This window comes from Diabrotica undecimpunctata, chromosome 8 (assembly GCF_040954645.1).
Source record: "Diabrotica undecimpunctata isolate CICGRU chromosome 8, icDiaUnde3, whole genome shotgun sequence".
In the NCBI taxonomy this organism is placed as follows: domain Eukaryota; kingdom Metazoa; phylum Arthropoda; class Insecta; order Coleoptera; family Chrysomelidae; genus Diabrotica; species Diabrotica undecimpunctata.
Window position 1 is genome coordinate 54,857,357 of NC_092810.1, and position 27,092 is coordinate 54,884,448.

The 27,092-nt window shown below is 35.3% G+C and overlaps 1 protein-coding gene across 1 annotated transcript; it reads left to right on the top strand.

The window, feature by feature from the left end:
- On the top strand, nt 1-24,295 carry LOC140448834 (putative serine protease K12H4.7). The gene is made up of 6 exons (XM_072541953.1): nt 1-135; nt 375-559; nt 9,774-10,009; nt 13,889-14,308; nt 19,742-20,020; nt 24,124-24,295. Exons 1-6 carry the CDS (start codon nt 1-3, stop codon nt 24,231-24,233), a joined length of 1,365 nt encoding a protein of 454 aa, XP_072398054.1. The 3' UTR covers nt 24,234-24,295.
- The last annotated feature ends 2,797 nt before the right edge of the window (nt 24,296-27,092 follow it).

A 27,092-nucleotide genomic window follows, 5' to 3' on the forward strand; every position in this document is an offset into this window, starting at 1 on the left:
ATGAGCATGAACGTGCCGGAAATTCAGACGAATTACGTTAAAAAAATTATTCAGGCCGTTCAAAGCCCAACACCCGAAATGTTGTTGAACACCCGAAGGCAATTATACAATAGATTTGCTACTGCTTGGCTGAACGTGGTGCACTTTTTAAAAATTTAATTTAAAATAGTTTTATTTAAAATTATAAAATTGTGATTTTTTTAAAATAAATTGTTTTAATTTATACCGTTAAGAATTTATTGTTATTTTTTATGAATCGAGATTAAAGTGCAGAAGTAAAATATAGGGTTGCTTAATAATAAAACTATTAAATTTATTTCTATTTATTTTTTATTTAATTTGTTGAAGGTATAATATTCATAACTTGTTTTTAGAGATATTTCGTGAATGATGAATTTGCTAGTGGTAAAGGCAATCTCGCCTTTCTTCAAATTGAAGGAGAGGGAGGAGCAAGAGCCTCGTGGATGACCAGCGGATCATGGATCACATATGCTCACAAATATAAACCCATTTTGTTCCAACTCGAGCACAGATACTATGGTAAAAGCCATCCGACTGAGTAAGTAGGATTTTTTATGTAACTGTTTTTTTTACGTAAAATTTTAAGTAAATTATTTTTCTATTTTTCAAGAAAATATTCAAAGCATTGAGATTTTTTGAATGCGAAGCTTCTATACTGGCGTTGTATTACTTTTTTTCTCTACAGTGAAATGCTGAGGCGAGCGTCACAGATCTAGCAACAATATGGCGTATGGCGTCGACACGGGTAGCGTAATAGAATAGCGGTTCTTGATATCGCTTCACTACTCTCAATCAATTCGTTTGTAGTCATCATACATTTACTCTAAGCAGATTTAAATTAAAAAATGCATGAAAAATAACATTATATAGAGACATTAAATGAGAAGTAAAAAATTAAAAGGATATATGTCACTAAAAGACTCGATTCGTAAGGATTGTCAAAATTTAATAAATGTCATAAATGTCATCCGATTAATAACAACATTGAATCATCTGTTCAATTGATTTAATTTGTTTAAAATATAAAAAATAAATAAATAATAAAATTACTTTATTTAATATATTATTTAAATTTTAAAAATACAGAAAACATAATTCTTTTTAATCATCTTATTTAATTTATGTTTACTTTTTCATAATGTCATATAAATACGTTGAATATGTTGAATTTTTGCAATTATCAGTTCGACTATTGTATTAAAGTGCGATAAAAAGATTTATTAGTAAAATATTTTAATATTCTAACAATCACAGTGGAAGAGTTCATTTGTGTACCTAACGAGGGAGTGAGCGTTTGATTATTGAAATGTTTTCAATTTTTTTGTACAGGCAACGTAAAAAAGATCTTACTAACGAATGCTATAAAGCTTGTAAAAGATACACCAACAAAAGCTGGTGCTGAATAGAAATTTGATTGAGAATATTATGAAATTGTAAAGAGAATAGTAAAAAACCGGAAATTTGTTGATTAATATAAAGCTTCGCGGTAGTTTAAATTCCCTCCTACTGAAACCTTTTTTATTTTAGAAGCCATCTGATATAAACCGGTCGTATTGCAGTCAGTTCGCTTATTGTACATCTTTTGGTAGTCTCTTTTTGAAGTCTCTTGGCAGTCTCTAACAAGTGTTTACTACCTGAGATCGAATTCATAGTCATGAAAGATATGATTGACTGTTTCAGGTTCTCTACTATAGAGTTCGCAGCTTAAGTTTCCCTAATACAGCCTATGTGTTTGCAGATATCTCTTGACTACGCATGCCTGGTAAAAAAGCATAATTAAACTCTAATTAATGCTTGTTTGGTTCAGCACTTCAGCACTATTAGCTCATCTCCGGCCAATATATACTTTGCTATATGCATGCTTAACCGGGTATATTTTTCCAATGAGAGTTTTCCAGGATCCAGAATCCTGATCAAAAAGAATCCAAGACTGTAGGTGGTAGACGGTGTTTTTTATTATTATGGTCGGCTTTGGACCGAAGTATTTTGTGGATGTTCATCAGGTCTTTCATCGCTGTATATTCCCGGTGACCTGGAACCCGTATCGGTGTAACATTGACACAGTTATGTTCCGACAGTCAGACTTTCATATTTGGAATCTGATATTTCTGTAGTTTTAGACCCTTCTGTCTATCAGGTATAACTCTGCATACTTAATCGTCTGTTTCCTCCACCCCATTCCTCTAGTGATTAAATGTCTACTTGGAAAGATACCACATGGTCAAAGTCATCCATTCGGTATTCTCACTTTCATTTATTATGCTACTAAGTCTTGATCTAATCATTACATTGCTCAGGATTTCTCTCATTCTTTAATATCTCATTTTCGTCTGCCCTATTAGGTACAACATTGTGCAAAGGAGGTAACTCTTTTCTCACCTTGTTTACTTTAATGATGGTGGTTTCTTGCTGCACCTTTGACAACCACACCACTAACCCATTTGTTATAAATATAATATAACATGTAGAATTGTAAACACCACATTTTTTTCATGTCTTAGATATTCGTTCTATCTGCTGATTTCAAGTGCAGCTTGATTCTAATAAGATAATTATTCACTAGATTTAGATTTGTACCATTAAGGTTTAGAAGAGCTTATCCCTCCAAATTCCTTTTGGTAAATTTGATAATTTTGAACCTCTGGAGACTTATGTTAAGTGCTATATTTGAAGTTCATTTTGTAAATACAGCTAGAGGCTGTTATATTATATATCCCACTGTGCCACTAAATTTACCATAAAATAGCTAAGCTAACCACACAGATCATCCATATTAGACAAAGTCATGATGACAGCCGTTACTGCGTCTAGGTTCTTAGTCAATCCATGACCAGATTTCACAAGAGGGGAGACAAGATTCCTCCTGCGAACTGCCTCTGGCTACATTTGCTGACACTGTATCCCTTAGTCATCACCATTCTGGCTTTACAACTCTGAATGGGTTCTAGCCTCCTCCAGAATTTCTCTCCAGTCGTCCCTATCGATCGCCTATCTCCGCCAAGCACGTACTGACATCAATCCTGCTCGATACGTTTAGATACTGTCCAGGATATATAAGACTTTTAGCCAATAAAACTTCCCTATAATGCTTATCGAGCAGTTTTTCTAGGATAATCACATCCGCGACATAGTCGATGATCAACTGCAGTCCATTTAGCCTGCAATCTTTCACCAGCTAGGAACAGCTTATCTGAGCTCGATCATAACTAAACTAAATCTTAGCGAACTGAGCAAAGAAATACGGACTTTATACAAAATAGACAAGAGAAAAGGAAGGGTTGGATGAAAACAGAAATAATCAAAAGTCATATTAGCAAAATATTCGATTAATTAGCAGGACATTATAATAGGAGAAAATTTGTAATAATTGTTAAAGAGCGGTTAAATGGTAAAAATAGACAACAAATATTTCTATTTGAGCTACAAGATTTATTTTGGATTTAAAATGGAGTGCAGGTAAGATATACAGTGTGTAAAAGCCAAATGGAATAAATTCATTATTTAGGTTACTGTACATATTTATAAAAAAATCCCGAAACACGTCAAATTTAAATTATAACTTCACATTCTTTAACGTAAAAATGCAACCCCTACCTTTAACCCCCTTAGAATGACAGGTACAACCCCCAATTTTTAAAATAGGAAGTATAGGCTTGTGATATATCGTTTGAAAGGTCTTTTCATTCTCCATTCAAAAATGTTGTCGCTTTCAAGTTTATTAAGATTAATTAAGATAAAATAAATTAAAATCATGTGGTTACCGAAATTCGCTACAATACAATCAAAAACTAAAATGTAATGCAAAACGTAATAAAATGTAGAACACGAAAAAGAACTATAAATGTTAATGAAGTAGATGTTCAAAATGTTCACTGCGAACGTCTTGGCAACATCCTAATCTCAAATAAAACTGTCTTCTAACATTATTTAACATAACAGGCGTGATCGACCTAATCGCAAGCTTTATTCGTTCTTTTGAGTCATTTAAATAAGAAGGTTTAGTTTTGTACACATGGCTCTTCACATATCCCCATAAAAAGAAATCTAATAATGTAAGATCAGGTGATAGCGCTGGCCATTTAATCGATCCTCGCCTCCCTATCCACCGATTGGGAAATATTGTATCGAGGTACTGCCGGACATTAAGTTGGTAATGTGGTGGTGCTCCATCCTGCTGAAACCATATCGTATTCACTGGAACTTGAGGGTTTCCTGGATCAGGATATAAATTTGCCAACGTTGGAATGACATTATTTTGAAGTAGTGCCAAATAATTGTTGCCATTCAAGTTGCCCTCAATGAAAAAGGGACCAATGATATTTTTTCCTACAATCCCTGCCCAAACAATAACCTTTTAAGGGTATTGAGTGTGTTCTTCTCTCATCAAGTGAGGATTTTCCGTGGCCCAGTAGCGGCAATTTTGCCGATTAGCATGACCGTTAAGTGAAAAAGTACACTTATCAGAAAACATAACCTCTTCTAATTGGATAATATTGTTATCCAACATGTCCATCATTTGCTCACAAAAAAAAGTTCTCCTATCAAAATCGTCTTCCATGAGCTCCTGAGTAGGTATCATCTTATAGGGATGCAATTTATTTTCTTTTAATATGTTTACTATCGATGTATGGCTAGCATTGAATGTAGTGGATGCCTGTTTACTCGATGTATGTGGATTTTCCTGAAACTCAAGCAACACATCTAATTTGAGTTCATCACTCAGTGCATTGGCAGCTGCTTTTTTATCTGCCTTACATGACCAAACTCGCGAAACTGCTTCTCTATTTTACTTATTGTTCTTTGGGATATAGGCGGTAAATTAGGAAATTTCTCATGAAATAGGTGAGTTACTTCCTGTTGTGTTCGGGTGTTATCTCCGTAACCAATCATTTGTAAAACTGTTATTTTATGCATTTCCGTTGATCTAACCATTTTTCAGAATTGAATTGAACGAACTTTTTACTTAAATTAAAATACTGACAACTTAAATAAAACAATTTACTAATGCGTGTTAAAATAACGTTGCCAAGGAAATTCTTTAAAGTTTTTTAATGGTTACCATCTAAAAACCACATTGCTATGGTTTTTGTTCACTTTCTCATTATCAAGACCTAAACGGGAAATAAGTTTTGAGTATATTTTAGCGAATTTCGGTAACCACATGATTTTAATTTATTTTATCTTAATTAATTTTAATAAGTTTGAAAGCGACAACATTTTTGAATGGAGAATGAAAAGACCTTTCAAACGATATATCACAAGCCTATACTTCCAATTTTAAAAATTGGGGGTTGTACCTCTCATTCTAAGGGGGTTGAAGGTAGGGGTTGCATTTTCACGTTAAAGAATGTCAAGTTATAATTTAAATTTGACGTGTTTCGGGATTTTTTATAAATATGTACAGTAACCTAAATAATGAATTTATTCCATTTGGCTTTTACACACTGTATATTGTAGGCAATGTATTTCTTATGGGAGAACGACCGACCACGTTGCCGGTTTGCCCCGAGTGGCGCATCAGGACCGGATTTAAGAATCATAGCACTGGAATATACGCACACACAATTGCCTACGGTTGTATAAAAGACTATCATTATTGTTTAAAGCATGATTCAATCATCGATGTGTAAATAAGAGAGTTACATTGTCGAATTAACAATAACATGAAGAAAAATACTTTTAAAAAAGTAAAATATATCAAAAACTCATTGTTGATAGCTTATCTTTATTTATTAATTTTTAATAGCTTTCATTGTAAAGACATTCTTTGGGAAATAAAGATCATTATAAAGTTTTAATTCTCATTGTCCACGCAAAGCAAACATGTCTCTTAGTCGATTTGGGTACTGGCCATTAGGCCAAAAACTTGTTGGCAAAAACTATGAAAGCTCATTTCAATATTATTTTCGTAAGCAAATGAAAGTACCTACATCATGGAGCCGTTGCCAGTATCTGTCGTGAATTTCAAACAAGGTATGACTCTTAGTGTGCAAGTAAAACTTGTGTTAAATGTATTTAACTATAATCTGAACTTAAAAAATGGTGACAGCTTGACTATTACTGAGAAAAAAGTTTCGAAAATGTGCGGTGTGTGTGTTCGCAAAATTTGTGACATCCGCGAAGAGGCCCAGCAAGGAAAACTGAAACCGGTACAAAAAAAGGAAGAAAAACAGTTTCCAGTCCAATTCACGTGAAAATATTTACCATGAGGGAGTGTCATCCCTTATTATGTTTAGTTGGTTCATCCCAACTAAACATAATATTTTATATTCTTTAAAAATGACATTAATATTTCATTTTTTTTTAAACATACCACCAACCGTCGATAGCTTAATTATAAGAGTAAAGGATGATGAGGACCTACCAGCTTTTTCAAAAACCACATTTCTTGGCTACTAAATGATCTGGGTTTTGAATACGGTAAAAGAGGTCGAGATTAGATAATGATGGAAAGAAAAAATATCATATCCTGGAGTCACAAGTAGGCCAGACAAATAAAAACATTGAGGAAGAAGAATAATGTAAACCTTGTTTATACCGATGAGTGTTGGATTAACGTCGGTACTTCTGTCAAAAAAGAATGGAGGGACACAACGATCAAGAATTCACGAGATGCCGTCATAAAATGGCTCTCTACTGGACTGAAAGCTCCAACCCAAAGAGGTCCTCGGTTTGTTCCTCTTCATGCTGGAAGCGAAACTGGTTTTGTGGCATGGGCCGAATTAACTTTGTTGGCCAAAGGAACGGCTGATTACCACGACGAAATAGACAGGATTTATATGAAGAATGGTTTGATAAGACGTTAATTCCAAACTTGCCGAAAGACAAAGAAAACGTTGTCGTTTTGGATAAAGTTTCATACCACTCCCGCAAATTTGATTTGCCGAAAAAATTGTGGAACAAAAGACAAATCAAGGATTGGCTAATCGAAAAGAACATTATCTTCGAGGAAGATTACCTAATTAGAGGCTACAGTTAGAGACGAGTAAGACAAGTACAAAATTTAAACAATTGCGGAAAAATATGGTGTTAAGATTTTGAGACTGCCGCCTTACCATTGGAACCAGAGTTATAACCTTGCTTAGGCTGTCGCCTCTTCAAGGAAGGGGTGCTCCTTTTTTTGCGGAGTAATGGGGGTGTGACAAAACGTGATGATTAATGTTTTATGTGGAAAAGTAGTGGACTACTAAGGAGCTGGAGTTCAGAAGGTGGCGTATAAGTGTGGACGATGTCTTAAGAAGCGCACAAGAGGAATTTTGGTAAGGAAAGCCAAACATGTCGAGGGAGGTACTTCAGGGGTTAACAGCCATACAATAGGAACGGCTCTTAATCAGCGTTTTTGGCGTGCAGTTATTAGCTGCAATATTTAATGGGGAATGTTTCTAGAATCTCCACTGGAAGTTCGTGTTCAGTGTTGTGTAGAAGTTTAGCTGGAGGGAACGGAACTTTTATTTGAGGGAACCTGGTGATTGCAAGGAGTCTTTAATATTTTTTTGCTCGATTATTCGAACCTGTGATGGTTCGAAGGACATAGCTCCTGCTGAGGGATAGGATTCTGTCCTTGATAGGTATTATATTTGCCAATATGTATATGTGTGCTGATAGATAGTGACTGCGCTTCCTTATGCAGAATCTGAGGATTTTTCTTTCTGTAGCCATGATGGCGTCGATTTGGTAGGTTTTAAGGGAGGCGTAGATGCATGCCTTGTATTCGATAATAGGTTTAATGAAGGTTTCATAGGTGTGCAATAATGTGTTAGATGCTGTCTTGCCCAATTTGCCGGCTAGCACTGCCAGGAGTTTAAACCTCTTTCTCACCCTGTCAAGGGTATCTTGAATGTAGGTTTTCCAATTAAGAGTCCTAGTAAAATGCACTTTCAAATAGGAAACCGAGTTTTTGAGAATAAGGTCCTCTCCTAACAGAGTTATTCGGCCATGGACATCACGACAATTTGAAGATTTAAATAAATTCAATTGTGTTTTGGAGGGATTTATGGTCACCCTCCATTTATTGTACCACCTAATGACTCTGTCTAGATAATTTTGCGCTCTTTCGAATACGGACAATTATTGTCCACGCTCTCTATGTTGTTCTGACGCGAGGAGGAGCGCAGTGTCATCAGCGTACAGTAGAAGGGTCTCCGATCTATGCTGTGAGCGGGGGATGTCACTATTGTAGACTGTGTATAATATAGGAGCAAGAATTGAGCCCTGGGGTACTCCAGCTTGTGGAGTGAAGGGTGTGGATAGGATGTCGCCGACTTTGATCGTGATCAAAGTCGGTCAGGTCTAGGAATATGCCTATGACGTATTTCCTTTCGTTAAGTAATTGTGAGATGAAAGTGGTTGCTTCAACCAATGCATTTTGCATGGAGGTCCAGCCCTGAATCCAAATTGGTATTCTGGAATGGCGAGGTGAGCGTCTAGGAATTCTACGAGTCTTTCCTTAAGGATCCTCTCGTAGACTTTACCTAGGGTGCTCAATAGAGAAATAGGTCTATACGATTCAAGGTTGATAAGAATTTTTCCTTGCTTGGGAATCATGACTGTGCTGGACACTTTTCATGGAATTGGAAAATGACTCAGCGTAAGAGATGCATTGGTTATGTTGGTGAGCAACGGGATAACATTCTCTGGAAGATTTTTAAGGAATTTCTGTGGATGCTAGCAGGACCAGGAACTGTGTTTTTTCCAATATTACACATCTGCCTGACGGTGTCCTCAGTCACAGGAGCCATCATCGGATGAGGATGAGGCCCCAAATGTGCTTGAGGGTAATAGAATATCTCTCTCTCCGTTTGGCTATTGTTTTGGATCTTTTATTGAAATTGGGATTATTAGGGAAAACGAGGGCGGCCTGTAATGTATCTTTGAAAGCCTCGGCCTTGTGAATTGTTGAGAATGACGTTGTTAACTGTGAGATGTGATTGTGGCTGACTTTTTTGCTTCGTTAGGACTTTAGGTTGATTCCAGAATTTAGCACTCTCTCGGTAATCAAGGTCGGTCGTGACACGCCACCACTATAATTGTTTCAGCCTGTTCACTTCCAACCTTATAACCACCGAGAGCCTGTTATACTGTGTTTTGATGAGTGGATCTCTGAATCTTTTATACTTTCTGATCATTTTGAGTTTGGATTTAATTAGTGCGATGATTTTAGGTGGGAGAGTTTGAGTATATGGATTGTATCGTGTTTTTGGGATTGCCAGAGATGAGGCTTCTTAAAGAAGCTTCTCAATTTTGGAAATCCCTGTGTCAACTTGATTGTGTGTTGACATATTGCCTAACTCTGGGAGGTTTTGATTGATATATTGTTGGAAAAGTTCCCAATTTGCTTTACGATAACTTATCCTGTAGGTAGACAGTTCTTATGGGTGGAGGAGAATTTAAGTCAGTTTTGACTAGAAGTGGGAGGTGGTAAGAGGTGGTCGATTTCAAATAGAAAACGGTAGAACGGTTGATAAAAGAAGCTTACCAACGCGTATCTAAAGAGCAGTAGCATAATTATGTGAACCACATCAAGAAAAAAGGTTTGCGGTGGACAATTTTCACGAAGATATTGAAACGCTGATAATTAATATAGGAGAGGATTCAGAGGATAAGGACGATTTAGATATGGATTGCGATTAGTATTAATTAACGAGAAATATCTCATATTTAATGCTCATTTATAGGAAATAGGATAGTAAGCATAACCATTTAAAAATTGTGCCTAATTAAAAATAAATCTTAAAGTAATTTTTGTATTTCAGAGATTTAAGTAACGAGAATCTTGTATATCTAACAAGTCAGCAAGCTTTGGGCGACTTAGCGTTCTTCATTGAAGCTATGAACCAAAACCACAATCTAACTCGTGATGTAAAATGGATTGTTTTCGGAGGTTCTTATGCTGGAAACTTGGCGGCCTGGGTACGCCTGAAGTACCCACATTTGGTACACGGGGCCATGTCTGCAAGTGCACCACTTCTCGCAAAATTGGATTTTCCAGGTAAATTCTATTTAATTCAGGAAGTTGTAATTTTTATGCGCTCTCCGTACAACGTATTTTCAATTCGAATAATGTAAATATTAAAACTATTTTTTCAAACAATCCTTAAAGGATGACCCAAACTTGTTCTAGAACTTTTTTCTGTTGACAGAGATGTGCGAAGTTTGCAACAAAACCGCGTCTTCTTCTGTTTCTGACAACAGAACGAAACACATGTGTTGTTGTTTCCGAAGATGTCCGTCAAGTGAGCCGTTATAATTTTTCTAAGCTATTTTGTATCGGTTCTAATATGAATAGGTATTACCAGCTTCTTCTTTCACTTTACACTTTACAGAAGGAGAAATAGTGATCTTTCCTTTTACATATTAGACTGCTCTGTTTGTCTTCGCGTACTATTGTTCTTACAATTTAATTATTTTTCTTTTGTTGAATAGAAATGAGCAGTGACTTGATATTCCTTCTGGAGGTCTGAGTAGGACTTACGGAGGACTGAGTAGGACCTATGGATGATTGAATAGGACTACGCAGGTCTAAACTAGACTGACAATAACTAAGGTGGATACTTACTTTACTTTCCGTGTCCGGAACATCAACAGCTTTAAATTTTGTGTTTCCAATGATTGGCCACATAGATGGTCCTGTCATTTATTCGCTAAGAATAGGTCTTCTTTTGTGCAGGTCTCTCTCATCTCTGTGACTATTTAATATTTTATATGTAGTAGATGGTGACTATTTTGTCCTCCTGGTATCCCCATTTCTTCAAGTTACTAGCACAACGTGAAATGCCAGTTCTTAGTCTGTTTAGCGCTTTTCATGTGGGCATACGGTAAATTGTGTCCAGGGATCACTTCCTCTGAGGGATCAAAATGTGTTGTAGCTGACGCTTGCCATTGGTGTATTCGGCGCGTCTTTGGCTCTTCGGGAAGGGATCGTGATTTTTCAGAAAGCTTTTCCGAGATTTTAATCTACTTGGCTGAACTTGTTGGTCATACAAGGGGTGTCTTCGATCCGCCTCCTGCTTATTTCGTTCTATCTCTGACGTGACCTGTCAACCGACCTGAGGTGTCGGTTTCAGGCAACCAGATATTATACGAACCGTTTCATTTAACGCAACATCGATATTTTTAGCGTGAGTAGAGTTTTCCCACACTGGTGCTCCAAACTCGGCGGCAGAAAAACATAATGCTAAGGCAGAAGTACGTAGAGTGTGTGGTTGTGCTCCCCATTTTGTGTTTATTAGTTTGCGGATGATATTATTTCTTGCGCTTACTTTTTTCTTGATATTTTGAGAGTGATATTGATAAGACCGAGTTCTATCTAGACGTACGCCGAGGTATTTCAGCGTCTCATTGTGTTCCAGCATCTGACCACGCCATTCCACCTCCAGTGTCCTTCGGATATGCTTGCTTTTAGGGAGGAAAGCACACACCTGGGTTTTTGTAGGGTTGGGTTTCAGATTGTTTTCGCCATAGTATAGTACTAAGTCTTCTAGGGCATCTGTCAGTTTTACTTCGACTTCATTGAAGGTACTTCCCTGAGCTGCCACAGCTATATCATCCGCGTAAATAAACTGTCTTGTTTGTTGGTTTTTGAGTTGGTCGTTGGTGTAAATGTTGTATAGCAATGGCGCGAGGACAATTCCTTGTGGGAGTCCATTTTTTTTATCCCTCCACCGACTGTTCTTGGACTGGAGCGTTACGTAGAAGCGTCTATTCTGGAGAAGATATTTCATTAACCTTGTAAGTCGGAAATCCTTCGTAATTTCGTAGAGTTTTACCAGCAGCCGTTGATGGTTAACTGTGTCATAGGCGGCAGTCAGTTCTATGAACGCTACTCCTGTTATTTCTTTCCGTTCAAACCCATCTTCAATATGTTGGGTGAGATTAAGAGTTTGACTGTAGCAGCATTTTCCGGGTCTAAACCCTGCTTGTGTAGGAATAATTTTAGTGTCCACAGATTTAGCGATCCGGTTCAGTATCATTCTTTCGAACGCCTTGAAAAGGTGACAAAAAAGAGAGACTGATCTGAAACTTTGTATCCGCCGGATCCTTTCCTGGTTTTACGAGGGTCACCACTCTAGCTTTTCTCCAGATTTTGGGGATTTGGAATGTACGGACGCAAGAGTTCATCATTTTTACGAGCCACTCTAGGGTTTTTGGTCCAAAGTGCTTTATTTGTTCTGTTCGTATATCGTCTAGGCCAGTCACTTTATTATCTTTCATTTAGTGAATCGCACCTCTCATCTCCTCCAAACAAAAGAAGGTACATAGGACATTCTCTTCTTCGTCGATATTTCGTTGTACTCTCACTTTGTTCTTCCTTGATGTCGTCTTACCATTTGACGATGGGCTGTCTGATCGGGTGTGACTTTTGTCAGATTGGGTGCCGGGGCGACGGGATTTCCAAGCGCGTCTGCTGTTTTGTTTCATGTCTAGACTCGTGACCAGCTTGCACCACCTGTCCATTTTGTTGGCGGATATCGCATGTAGCACTTCCTCCCCGGCCTATATTGTTGTTTCCGAAAAGGGATCGTCTTCATACAGCTGCTCATATGTTTTAAGTAGGGGTTTAGATTCTTCATTTAGCATTTTTTTACGAAGGGGCTATAATCATTTGATTATAGATTATAGATGATTATAGTCCTTTGCTGAACTATGGATTATCTTTGACTGGGAATACACTACTATAAAAACCTATTTCATATACATGCTTCTTTGATCCAGAACCTACGTACTTCATGAAGAGAAAGTTCAAAATGAAATAATAATCCTTAAATCTATATTACCTTTAATATATTTTTTTTTTATTTTGCTATTTTAAAAGAAAGTATTATATATTTTTTTTTAATTATTTTTATATTTTTTTATATAAAAATATAAATATGTAAAAATGTTTTGTATAAAGATTAGAAATAAATGGTGACATAAAGAAATAGAAGATCCTGTGGGGAAGAAAAAGGATATGTATAATAAATGGTTAGCGACAAAGGATGGGAAACAGTATCTTCTTTTTCTTGTAGTGTCTATCCGTTTCGGATGTTGGCGATCATCGTGGCGATCTGTATATTGCAAACTGCTACTCTGAAAAGATGTATAGTTGTTGTGTTGAACCACGTATGTAGATTTTTCAGCCAGAAAATCTTTCGCCTTTTTGGTCATTGTTTTTCTTCTACTTTTCCTTGTAGAATTAATTGCAGAAAACTATATCTTTCGCTGTTTCTCATAATGTGACCGATGTATTCGATTTTGGCTGATTTTATTGTGGTTGACAGCTCTTTTCCTGTAAGTGTGTGTACTTAAAAGTTCCCTATTCGTAATAAATTATATTTGAGGTTAGAGTATTCATATTTTTCCATAAATGAGCAAGTTTTCTTGCTTAAACTACTTCATCCAAGTATTAATCTTACATAATTTCTCACAATTTTATTGGTTTTGGCCTACAATTTAGTTAAAGCGTTATAATTTTTTCAAGGGAACAAATATTTTGAACAAACCTACACCTTCCCTCCCCAAAAATTAATTATTATTTCTACTTTTGTCAGCTTTTTGCCGCATAATAAAGATTGGACAAAAGTGACAAAAAAACTAAAGGTGACCAAACGACTTCGCCAAGGCTGCTGCATTGGACCTACGCTCTTTAAGATTTATTTTGAGGGAATTTTGTATATTTGGAAAAGAAAATGTCAACCTATGGGTATTAAAATTGAAGATCATAAACTCCTAGCTTGCATTTTGCAAATGACCAATTAATAATTGCAGAAAATCAAGATGATATCAACTATATGTTTTTTACAAAACAACAATTTTGAGAATTGCAAAAAATGATCCTCTTATAGTAATAATATAAATGCACTTATCATTTTTATTTTCTTTATTTCAGAATATTTAGAGGATATAGAAGATTCTTTACGAGCCAGTAACGAAAAGTGTTCTACTATATTAAAGCAAAGTATTGACCAAATTGATGTTCTTTTGCACACTGCAGTCGGCCAAAAAAATCTTAATGATCTGTTCAATTTGTGTGAGGATATATCAAAGAACGTTCATAATTCTTTGGATATGTACAACTTTTTCATGAACTTAATTATTGAAGTGTTTGCTTTCGTGATTCAGGACAATACAGCACCAGATTGGTTGTGTGGTAGTCTGTTAGATGAATCTATTGGGCCTGAAATCAACCGTTTAGCAAATATTTATAAACTTGTTACGAATACGAGTACGCAGTGTTTAAGTTACAAATATGATAAAGACATTTCGATAATCCAGAATCGTACTTGGGAAAGCCGTGGAAATTTTGGAGGTAATATAAGTATTATTTGTTAGATACGGTATATCCGAGGTAGAAAATAGTTGTTGTTGAAGTTATCCCTATCAAAGAGTTGTGAGTATCTTGTTGATTATCACCATCCTTTTTTACTAGACATCTACTTCATCAAATTGGTTTACAACATATCTTTTATTAACAATTATTCTCGGGAATGTGGCAGAGTTGCTATATACAAGCTCTCCGTCAACACTTAATGAACCTTTTATTTGGGTATATTGGTTATATAACGTATTAGGCGACATGGATCTTCCTTTAGTAACCGATCCGAATTAAGACTGATTTCGGATAGAAATCTAATCTCCATTTTTTTATTTATAGATTCACAAAAGTCACTAATTTCTAAGTTTTCTTCGAAGTAATATTTTGTATCGTCTACATTTTACTGAGACAACCTGAGACAAAATACTATCAGGCATGATAGTACACCCATACTGTGGATATGCTATAATTTCCCAGAGTTCACCAGCTTTCTGGGTCACTCTGAATACTAGGGTGTTATACCTCGGGATTGGAAAGAGCAATAGTCCTAGCCCAAATCTCACTATATAAGAATAGTCCAGAGAAATAAGGTATTACCTTGAAATTGACCCGACCAGGTATCTAACAATTTTTTTGAGTTTTATGGACCTCCATAACACATATCTCTATAAAAAGTAAACCGCTTTTAACGAATTTGTAGATAATTATTTAATAAAACGCATTTAAAGCTATAAATTCGAGATGTCTGAACGTTGACTAAAATCCAGCATTCATTATGCAACTATTTTAAAACAACGGTTGAAAACTAATTCCATCTGCAAGCATATTAATATCTGTTTACAACCTAAATAAAGCCTGTGTCCGCTCACGAAGCGACTCGTTTCGAATCGGTTGAGTTATAATAATACAATGTTATCAGCTTATAATACAATGTAATGGCGCAAAATGGTGGGTATAAAAAAGATCAATTTAAAAAATTGGCTTATAAAATAGTTATTCAGTTTTTCTAAACAAAAAAAACAATGTTTTTATTGACAATTATATATCTCGGCTACCATAGACATTTAAACAAATGACATGTTCAGATTTTGACGTGACAACGTCTTAAGTTAGGTTGTGGCTCGGAGTCACTCATGAAAAAGTGTAACGCCCGCTCACTTCTGTTACGATGAGTCACCGAACAAGAGAGAGGCCCGCCGGACCGGCGAATGCCTTGCGCCTTGCGTCTCTCTCCCACTCAAACATGATCGGTCCGCTGGTGCGATGCTATTTCTCCTATCATCGTCCTATCCTCAACAAAATCACTCAAATAGAAATTAGTTAAGTTTAAGTTTACATGTACAATGTTTTAGTAAACAAAATATATTTCTGTAGTTAAAATTTGTGCAATTCTTATTTTCATTCAATTCCTTGTTCCTATTGTGCAATTTAATAATATTCATATCAATAAATATTCTACCGAGAAAAAGACGTTGTCACGTAAAATCTTCGCCCGTAAAACCGACTTTTTTCGTTAAATTTCCAAAGTGAAAAGTTATTCGTTATTCAGAAAAATAAATAGATTAATATTTTTTGTAATAGCCTCTTCATTTTTTACCTATCTCTTTCTGCCATAATGCGTACACAAAATTAAAATAAAATCTTAAAATAGAAATATCCATAAATGTTTTCGTCTCGTTAACCTTTGTTTTAACCCAATTGTTATTACCTTCCTTTCCGTGACCTATTGTTATCAATGTCTTAAACAAATGTCCTGATGGGTCCCCGGACGAGAAGTGAGTTGTTTTTTCTTGCTATCATTTTCTCTTTTTGTTTGATTCAGTTATAGTGATTTTATGAGGTTTTTTTTGACTCGAATAGATACACTTTTTGCACTAGCAATAATTATTAGTATAGATATACACTTTTTTTTATTTTCTTTAGTATTAATTATATTAGAATATTAATATTAGTAATTTTTCATTTATTATTTCTCAACACGTAATTGGCTAAATAGCTAAGTGCTAAAGCCACAAAAAAATAAATAATGTTTTCAATTCTTCAGTTAATATAAATTCTTTATCCTATTTAAAATATTCTAAACAAGATTTTTTGATCAGTCTTTAGTTTACATATATGTAATTTGACTAATCTTCAGTGGCGCACCTAAAATTTTCTTGTGGGGGGTTTTTGGTTGGGCACCGAAATTTTTTTATGATGCTACCTGTATTTTAAGTCCTTAAAATTTGTCGGAATAGTGCCCTGGGAAAACCGAAACTCCTCCCCTGGGTGCGCTACTGCTAATCTTAATGCATTTATATCCTAAAATGTTTACCAAATATACCAAATATTTATAATAACGTGCTACAAAAAAAACCAGGTTTCGGTTCGCCTCGTGGGCGAATCCCTGTGCTTTTACGCTGCCGAGGTCACAAAATAGTTGGAAGCGCAATCGGTTTCAGAGTGTAGTTTTAAAACAGTTGCGTCGTGGACGCTGGACCTTCATTTGTTGCTTAAGAAACTATAAAAACCTAAGACTTCTTAATTTTAAATAAATATTAATAACTGTTGTAAAAATGAACCAACAACCTTGATATTGCGTGGAAATTTGTGTCTTATAGTCTTAAAAATGTGGTAAAAATTACAGAGTGATTTATCAATTTGAAAGTTATTTAAGTGATTTATACCAAAAAACTGTTTTTGCAATAACATAAGTCAGAACAAAATGGAAGTTTCGCAAACACTAAAATTTTTCGCTAATGCCCGAGAGAAAATTATTTTTTTATACTCACTCAAACACTCAAAAACTTTCACTCACTCAAAAATAATCACTTTTTTTAGATTCATAGCTTGTTTGTTTATAAAAATTAAGGAACATAATTAGCGGCGTTTAAAAGATCAAGGACTAAACTTTTATTGTACACAGTTTGAAGAAGATTGCTTTTGAACAGAATCTACAAAGCTTAAAAATATGGAACTTTAACTTTTCACTCAGCTTCGATTAATAGCCCGGGTAGCAGGTAGTACTCTTTTACAGTTCCCAGTAAAGGTCAGACTACTTCAGTGTTTGGCAACTCTGTCTCTATGACAGCTACTATTTGTCTCCTAGGAGAAAAGAGGTCCTAATTCTATACTCGTACAGTTTTTATTCTAAGTCGTTTTCACTATTTCCTACTAATACTATATTATCATCAGCATACATTAAGCACCATGTAATATTACCCTTATATGGAACGAAGAGAAAATACCAACAAAATGGCACGAAAGTGTAATAATCCCCATCCATAAAAAGGGAGACAAAACCAAGTGCTCTAATTATAGAGGCATCTCCCTACTTAATACGGCATATAAAATCTTATCAAACATCCTATTAAGTAGGCTGACACCGTTTGTAGAAATTTCATGGGGGAGTACCAAGCCGGTTTCAGAAAACATAGATCGACCATAGATCAGATCTTTACTCTAAGACAGCTGCTTGAAAAAGGATGGGAATTCAGTAGAACTATCCATAATCTTTTCATAGATTTCCGGCAAGCATACGACAGCATTAAAAGGGCTCAGATGTGGAATGCAATGGCAGAACTTTCAGTTCCAAAAAAACTTATCCAGCTTGTTAAGTTATGTGTGAATAGCTGTAGATCCAGAGTACGGATAGGTAACAAACTCTCAGAATCTTTTGAAATAAGCAATGGCCTGAAACAAGGAGATGCGCTGTCACCTCTCCTCTTTAATATCATCCTGGAGAAAGTAGTAAGAGCAGCACACCTTAAAACAGAATTACTGATAGTAAATGGACCAAAATTACTACTAGCATACGCAGATGACATTGACATTGTGGGAAACACTGTCACCAATGTGAAGGAGACTTTTAATAAATTGGAGGTAGAGGCAAAGAAAACTGGTGTAAGGGTAAACGAAGAGAAAACCAAATACATGTGCATCAACAGACAAAAGGGACGAGATAGAATAGGGCAAAATGTGACAATAGACCTATATAACTTTGAAAGAGTGGAGAGTTTTAAATATCTCGGAGCAACGATTACTGCAGATAACAATATCGCGGAAGAGATTAAAGAAAGAATTCAGGCCGCAAACAGATGTATGTACAGCCTCCACAATACTATTAAATCTAAAAGCCTAACACGAACATCAAAGATTAGAATATGTAAAACGGTGATTAGACCGGTGCTCATGTATGGGTGTGAGACGTGGACCCTGACCAAAGAAACTGAAAGAAAACTTAGATGTTTTGAGAGGAAAATCCTCAGAAGAATCTTTGGGCCTTAATTACATTACATTAATAGCAACCAATACCGAATGAGAACAAATGCTGAGGTCAAGCAGATGTATAGAGCGAGTGATATAGTCCAAGAGATTAAATCACAACGTCTTAGATGGGCTGGCCATGTCCATAGACTCCCTAATAACCGCCTTGCCAAATTAATATGGGAGGAAGCCCTCACAGGAAGAAGACCCTTAGGACGTCCACGAATGCGATGGAGAGACAATATATGGTCAGATCTAAGAACAATGGGACTGCCCACTGACCCAACTATTATGGACGACCGTTCAAGATGGAAGCAAGTTGTGTAGTCAGCTAAAACCCACCCCGGGTTGTAGTGCTACGAGAAGAAGAAGAAGAAGAAGTTTCGCTGTTATTTGATCCAGAACTAATGAGAATAAATAAGGACTAAGCACCGAGCCTTGGTGTAATCCTACTTTTACATGAAATTTATCAGTGTTTCCCACACCTGTAATAACACTAGTCATACATAGAATTTACATCTTTACATTCAGCGGGGACTCCTTTCTCATTGAGTGTTTACCACAGAATCTCCCGAGGAACTCTATCTATCATAATATATAAATATACGATTTTTTGTTCTAAAAATATTTTTCTAAAACTAAAAACTAATTTGTTTAAATTTAATAATAGTATTAGGGAAAATTGTTTATAAATAACAATTCAATACTGTTTATAAATAATATTGATTTAATATAATTACATTTTAAATAAATAAATAAAAAAGAAAAAATAAAAAGCGACTTAAGAAAAGGTTTGTACATCCCTTAGTTATTAGCTGCTTTGTTTTGGATAATTCTGCAACGAAAATACGGTATATGTTATTATTTTCACGTTGTACCCCAGTTTAAAAAAAGATCAAATTTAGTCCATTAGAACCCGAGATACGTCATTTTTTTCAGAGTCTTTGTCTTTAAGTTATAAGCAAAATAATGAGTTTGACGTTTTGATTGTTTATTTAAGTTAGTAAGAATAGTTACACTAAAAAATTAATGATTCCCTAGATAAGAGTCTTTTTGTAATATCTCATACTACCCATTTTAACTGTCAAACAAACATACAAACTATGTTATCAATAATTTTCAAAAGAAATATATAAAGGTAATTTTTTTATAACCCTTCATAATATCTTTTCTTGTTTGTAGATCGCCAATGGACATATCAAACATGTACAGAATTTGGTTATTATCAAACTCACCCTAAATTCCCCCTGAGTTTTTTCGTTCAAAGATGCCAAGATATTTTTAGATCGTCCCACAATGAAATGTTTTTGGACCGTGCTATAAACAGGACCAATGTATTTTATGGTGGTTTAGACATTGAAGTATCTAACGTTGTATTTGTTCATGGTTCACTTGATCCGTGGCGTCTTTTAGGAATTACAAAAACCTTAAATGAAAAGGCTCCTGTTATTATGATTGAAGGTAAGTAATGAACTTATTTATTAAAGAAGGTACTTTTAAATAAAAATAAAGATGATAAATTTAAACAATAATTTACATAAAGTTTCGTTATTCATTAATTTATGTATCTGAGTGAATTTATTACACCAAACATATATTTACTACACTACACTAAGTTTTCTTGTACTTTTTGAACCCATTTCCAGAATATTCAGATATAGTAATCATACAGTAGAAGGATACAGTCCTATCCCCTCTGTAATCCAGTCACTCGGACTATTTACCTACAGATTTTGTCGGACTGAACGTATTCACTTGAAATTTGGTGAGTTAATAGGAAAGTGCTCAAATAACAAAAGTTATATAACGCCGATCTGTGCTTTCGCCCCATGTTGCCACCCCTTCTCGGGGGGAGGGAGATGATTCTTTAGCTCAAAATAATCTCACTAGAATCGATAGAAGATCAAATTCTAAGCAACTTTTGTTTTATAGAGTTTTTTTAGAAACTCAATACTGTTTGAAATCATCCCTGTTCCGAGGCATAATCCTGTTTCTATGAGCTGTATGGTTTTAAAGTCTATCAGTAGGGTGCTAACCTGGCTATAGACCCCCTCCTCCTTTATCCGGGCTTGGGACTGGCAACAGCTTTGTCGAGCTACTTGATCCACTCACAAAACTGCAGGCGGAGTTAGTTATATAAATGTACAGGAAGTTCGGAAAATACTTGAAAACCTGAACAACAGAAAAGCAGCAGGTAAAGACGGGAACCAAACGAATTACTGAAATATTGTGGAGCGGCAAGTCGTACGACCTGAGCTTCTTGTGCCTCCTAGATGACTGTCTATGTATTCACACTTTTTCCTGGGCCTTATTTTTTTGTGATTACTTCTCGTTTTACCTCTCTATTCAACTATTGATATTGTATTTTTTGTTTATCCGTCTCCCTTTTCTAATACTTTTTGATGTTTTTCTCTTCACTCTTCGGGTTGATATCCTACTAATTATTGTTTGGGTCTTATATACCTTACCTGTCTTCTTTCATCACTGTTTATCAAGTCCTTAGACTTTCATTCGTATGGTTTCTTAGTTCGATGAAGAATTCATACGATTTTTCATTCATGTTTTCTAGAATTCTTACCTCTATGGTTTCTCTGTAGACAGTCCCTTCGGATATGTATGAAGGATGTTGACAGCCTCCCCTATAATATGGATTTGAGCTAGTTGGATCTTCTTTCTATTAATTTTACATGTTAAGCTCCAAGCTACTGATCCATGTTATCGTTGGTATCATGATGATGTTTGTTATTCATACCTTTGTTTTCAGGCTTAACTAGCTACTTTTTCCAATAAGAGATCTTAGCGTACTTCTTAATATTGTTTTCTTAGTGATAGCACTGTTGACATGTAGAGTGTATGTCATTCTTTTGTCAATTAGCATTTCTAAGTATTTTGCCTGATTTGGCCATTATATCTGTGTATTGAACGTTCCTACTGGACAGTCTTGACGTCCGAATCTTTATTGAAACATGAATATCTGTGCTTTCCTGGGTTTACTGCGATTTTTTATTTAATGCACCAATCTTAAGTGATTAAACGTATGTTGTAGGCATCTTCTCGCTAGGTTTGGATCCAGACTTCTCACTTCTATTGTTGTGCCATTGGTATATAGACTGAACATGAAGGCTTACAGAAACTATGGCAGTACTCTTCCTTGCGGCACACCAGCCTCAATGATTTTTTCCGGCTTCAAACAGGACTCATCGTATCTGAACCCTGAATTTATATTAACGATTTGCTTTAATTCATATCTCCGTACAAATCCGTACAATTCGCAGATGATACGACATACGTTATATCATGAAAAAATAATGATAATTTAAAAATGTCTCACGAGGAAGTTTCTACTAAATCTATATAGCGCATGGTTTGCTGAAAACAAACTGAAACTTAACTCCGATAAAACGCAAACCTTGGTTATATCTGGAAGTAATTTATATTATGATCCAGATAACAAAGAAACTGTTAAACTATTGGGATTAATCATAGATAATCAGATTAATCAGATAATAAGTTCATTATTTGTTATTCGTCATTTTATAGCAGGGGTTGTCAACTTAAAAACATTAAAAATGACATACCTAATCTTCTTTATTCCACTCTCACCTAAACTATGGATAAATCATATGGGGCAATTCAACAAATGCACTTAAAATTTTTAGAATGCAAAAGAAAGCTATCAGGATTTTAGCAGGGGTTAGTTATCTAGAACACTGCCAACCTTTCTTTATAAAATTTAAAATTATGCCGCTACCTACTCTGTTGATATTTCAAGTTCTGACTGAAATTCAAAGAAAACGGGCTGATTTAATAAAACAGTGTGATGTTCACGTTCGCAATACGCGAAACTGTCACTACTTATGAACAAATCGCTGTAGATTGCGTATTTCCAATAAAAATTGCCTTAATTATACCTATTAAAATAATTTACGAAAAATTATTAAACAGCTAAGCTGTAATAGTTTCGAAAACGTTATAAAAAACGGATGTGGCAGTCCAGTGGGACTGCCGGTTTTCTGCCAGACTTCTATACACGCGTTTGCCGTTACAAATTTATATGGGAGTCAATCTGCACAATCATTACATATGTAATGCCATATGTAAGAGAGAGCAGAAAGAGAAAAAGAATTAGGTATATAGGTATATGGTGCATCGTTTGCTGTATATAAACATTTGACCTGTAATAGGAGTATAGTAAATGAAAGATTAAATCAATATTTCAATGAAAATATATATTTTTATTTTCATATATGTATAAAAGGAGTTGAATGCAAAAAAATTTTTTTACACATACTCTGCAGTAAAATTCATTGTTTATTTTGTTATTAATATAAAAATACAATACACTGCAACATAATTCAATATAATAATACAATAAAAATTAAAATGCAATATTCATAAGTATTTACAAATGACAATATACATAACTTACTTACGCATATGTTTAATTTATCATGATAATAATATTAATAAAAACAAAAGGAATATTTTTATTCTCGAGAGAGAAAGAGAGAAAAAATATACCTTCTGGCTCTCTCTTACCTTTATCTTACATATATAATGATTTTGCCGATTCACTGTCGTACAAATTTTAAATGTTGTAAATTTTCATTTTATTTTAAAATTTAGCATTTTTGCGTATATTATATATATTTAACGTGAGGTTTTTAAATATTTCAAAAATAAAAAAGGAAATTCATATTGGGATTCGAACTCACATATACCAGCGTATGAACCAAACACGTAAAAAATTTGCCAATTAGACATGATACTAACGTATGTCAAAATTGACAGTTCTCGGTCATACAGTGATTTATTGTAATTATTATTTTGAAATCTAATAATAAAATAATTATGAACATTTAATAAATAATACAAAATATATCACATAAAAATATCAAATAATAATATTAATATATATTATATATATAATATAAAATATATATACAAAAGGATCATTTTTATTCTCGAGAGAGAAAGAGAGAAAATATATCTTCTGTCTCTCTCTTACTCATATCTTACACATGTAATGATTTCACCGATTCACTCCCGTGCAAATTTCCGTGCTATGTATTTTTAAATTACTACAAACAATATTTGTATTTGTTAAGTAATTAACTAAACTAACTCTACATAACTTTCTAACTCTCAACTTTCTATTGGCTAGGTAAAACGAGAGACGACATGTCGTTGCCTTTGCCACACTTTGCTAAATGCCTTACTGATATCTAGGTATGCAGTAGTAGTGTATTTCTTCCGGTTTAATTCTTCGGTGATGTATTCGGACAAACCTTAGCACTTGTAGCTCGCTGGAGTGTTCAGCTCTGAAACCAAATTGTGCTTCTGTTTCAGACTCTGCAAATAATATACCACTCGTGTTGCTGACAATATAATTAAATATGTAAAAGAATCGTTTAGCGAATCGTTTTGATTAATTATTGCTTGCTATCAACACAACAAAGATGGCACGTTTTGTTAAAATTTGTTCAATTTTTTTTTATTTTCTTTATTTAAAATTATCAGTTAAATTCAGAACCAATTAATTCATACTAATCGTCTTTTTATAGGTGCTGGTCACTGCGCGAATATGTATAATCCATCTGAGTATGATACTCCACAATTAACGGCAGCTAGAGTCCAAATAGGAGAACTGATAGGTACCTGGATTAATTCGTAATCTAATGTAATGTAGTCTTAATAATTTATCACAAAGTTATATTTTAATCTAACTTTGAAGAAAAGTTGACAAAGTAGTAAAATAATTTTATATTAAACGTTTTTAGTTTAATTTCCCAAAGATCCTTTGTCTAAGGTGCAAACTAGCTCCCGTCCGTGATGAATGCCATATGTACATCCCGGGTAACGCTAAATGAGCTAGAATGATCGGCAGCTAGATAATATCTCTAATATATTGACTATCGTACATGGAGAAAACATTGAAAAATAAAAGTCCTCATCAGGACTGCTTTAAAAAAAATCACGGTGAAAATCCGAATTTTCAAAATTAACGCCAAAGAAATGACCAGAATCAAGAGTAAATGGATTTATAAAATCATATCGGAACAAAATACCAAGAGTAGAATGAAGACCAACAACGATATAGAGGAAAAATATTAAGATATGATTTTATAGGGGAGACCTACCACTCATTATCATCATCAGTGGCGTTACAGCTCTTTATGAGCCAAAGCCTTCTTCAGAACAATCCTCCATTCGCCCCTGTCTCTGGCAACTCTTCTCCATGCTCTAATTCCGATAGACTTCAAATCATTTTCTAGGTTGTCTTGGTACCTAAGTCTCGGTCTTCCTCTTCTTCGTTGTCCGATCGGCCCTCTTCGGTCAAAAACTTTTCTGACTATGGCATCTTTCTCTCGTCTGATTACATGACCTATCCATCTGAGACGTGCTACCTTAATGAATTTTACAACGCCAGGTTCTCCAAATCTTCTATACAACTCAAAATTGTAACACCTGCGCCACAAACCTTGTTCTTTTATGCCTCCATATATTCGTCTTAGTATTTTTCGTTCAAAACGTTTGAGCAATTCTTGGTCATTCTGTGTTAGTGTCCAAGTTTCTGAACCATATGTTAGCACTGGTCTTATTAGTGTTTTGTATACAGTCAGTTTAATTTTTCTAGGCATTTTTGAGGCCATCTGTTTTCTTAAGCCATAGTAACACTTATTGGCGAGCACTATTCTTCTTTTTATTTCTTCACTGACGTTGTTATCTTTGGTTAGCAGCGACCCTAAGTATATGAAGGTGTCAACACCTTCCAGTTCTAGGTCATCAATTATTATTCGTGTAGGTGTCGGGTTGCTTGACCTAGTGCAACACATATATTTGGTCTTTTGAACATTTATATTTAGTCCCATTCTGTGTGCAGATGCTCTTAACGACCGAAATGCTTCAGTCAGAGATTCTGTGGACCTACCTATGATGTCTATGTCATCTGCGTATCCGACAATTTGTACTGATTTGTTAAAGATAGTACCATTCGTAGTAATCTGCGACTCTCGAATTATTTTTTCTAATGCCAGGTTAAATAAGAGACACGATAGTCCATCACCCTGTCTTAGTCCATTTTTGCAATGGAAGGGTCTTGAGAGATCGTTTTGGATTTTTACCATGCTCTCTGCACCTGTGAGTGTAAGTTCAGTTAACCGGACAAGATCAAATGGAATGCGAAATTCTACCATAGCAAGTAGAAGTTTATTTCTATTAACGGAGTCGTATGCGGCTTTGAAGTCAACAAATATGTGGTGGGTGTCGACGCCGAACTCTAGGGTTTTTTCAAGGATCTGCCTTACTGTAAATATCTGGTCCGTTGTTGATTTATTAGGACGGAAACCGCACTGATATCCTCCCACTATTTGTTCGGCGTAGGGGAGGAGTCTTTTGTACAATACGTTGGACAACACTTTATATGCCATATTGAGTAGAGTGATGCCTCTATAATTATCACACACCATCATGTCTCCCTTTTTGTGTATAGGACACAGTACACCTAACTTCCAGTCTGTGGGTGTTTCTTTCTGTTGCCAGATTGCAGTTATCAGTTTATGCGATGTGTTTCATGAGGGGGTCGCCGCCATTTTTGAAAAGTTCGGCAGGGAGATTATCCAAACCGGGAGCTTTATTATATTTCAGTGTTGCGATGGCTTCTCTAATTACTTCTTCGGTGGGGGGTGGTTGCCGATCATCTTCATTCATTTGAAACATGGGATCCTCAATCTCGCCATCTTCGTGGTTGCCGCTAAGCAGTTCTTCAAAATGGTCCGCCCATCTGTTTAGTATCTGTTCTTTGTTACTAATTATAGAACCGTCCCTATCTTTACAGCGTGTTCGTATTGTTCTTTCTTTTTTCTTCTAAACATTCTCTTTTCTTCTCTTCTAAGATTTTCATAATCTTCCAGAGTTAATCTCGTTCTGCGCTGCTGGAGTCTCTTATATGCTTCGTTTTTTTGTTGGTTGATATGTCTGCACTCTTCATCGAACCAATCTTCGTGTTTTTTGGTCTTGATAGGTTTTAATACAGTTTCAGCCGCTGTGTGCATAGCTTCTTTACATTTAGTCCAATGTTCTTCTATACTTAGATTTTCTTCGATTGTTGGTAACGCTTCGTTTAATATTGTCATGTAATTAGCTCTAGCAGTTTCAGATTTTAGCACCTCAATATTATATTTTGTGGATTTTGTGCTGTGACCTTTTTTTGCGTTAGATATCCGTGCTCCAAGTTTTGCTTTTATAAGGTAGTGGTCGGAGTCTATATTAGCACCTCTACATGCTCTTACGTCCAGTACATCGGAGAAATGTCGACTATCTATAAGTACGTGGTCGATTTGATTTTTGGTCTGGCCGTCTGGTGACTGCCATGTAGCTTTATGGATGTTTTTGTGGGGAAAGCACGTACTTACTACCACCATTCCTAACGATGCCGCGAGTTCAACCAGCCGTAAACCATTTTGGTTACTGACCGTATGGGGACTATGTTCACCAATAGTGGGTCTGTAGGTTGTCTCTTGCCCAACTTTAG

What these genes read in the sequence shown, in the direction of transcription:
- LOC140448834 (XM_072541953.1), top strand. Translation starts at nt 1, where the DNA reads ATGAGCATGAACGTGCCGGAAATTCAGACGAATTACGTTAAAAAAATT. An exon ending in CGCAAAATTGGATTTTCCAG is followed by an intron (nt 10,010 to 13,888) that starts GTAAATTCTATT and finishes TCTTTATTTCAG; the next exon opens with AATATTTAGAGGATATAGAA. An exon ending in AAGCCGTGGAAATTTTGGAG is followed by an intron (nt 14,309 to 19,741) that starts GTAATATAAGTA and finishes TCTTGTTTGTAG; the next exon opens with ATCGCCAATGGACATATCAA.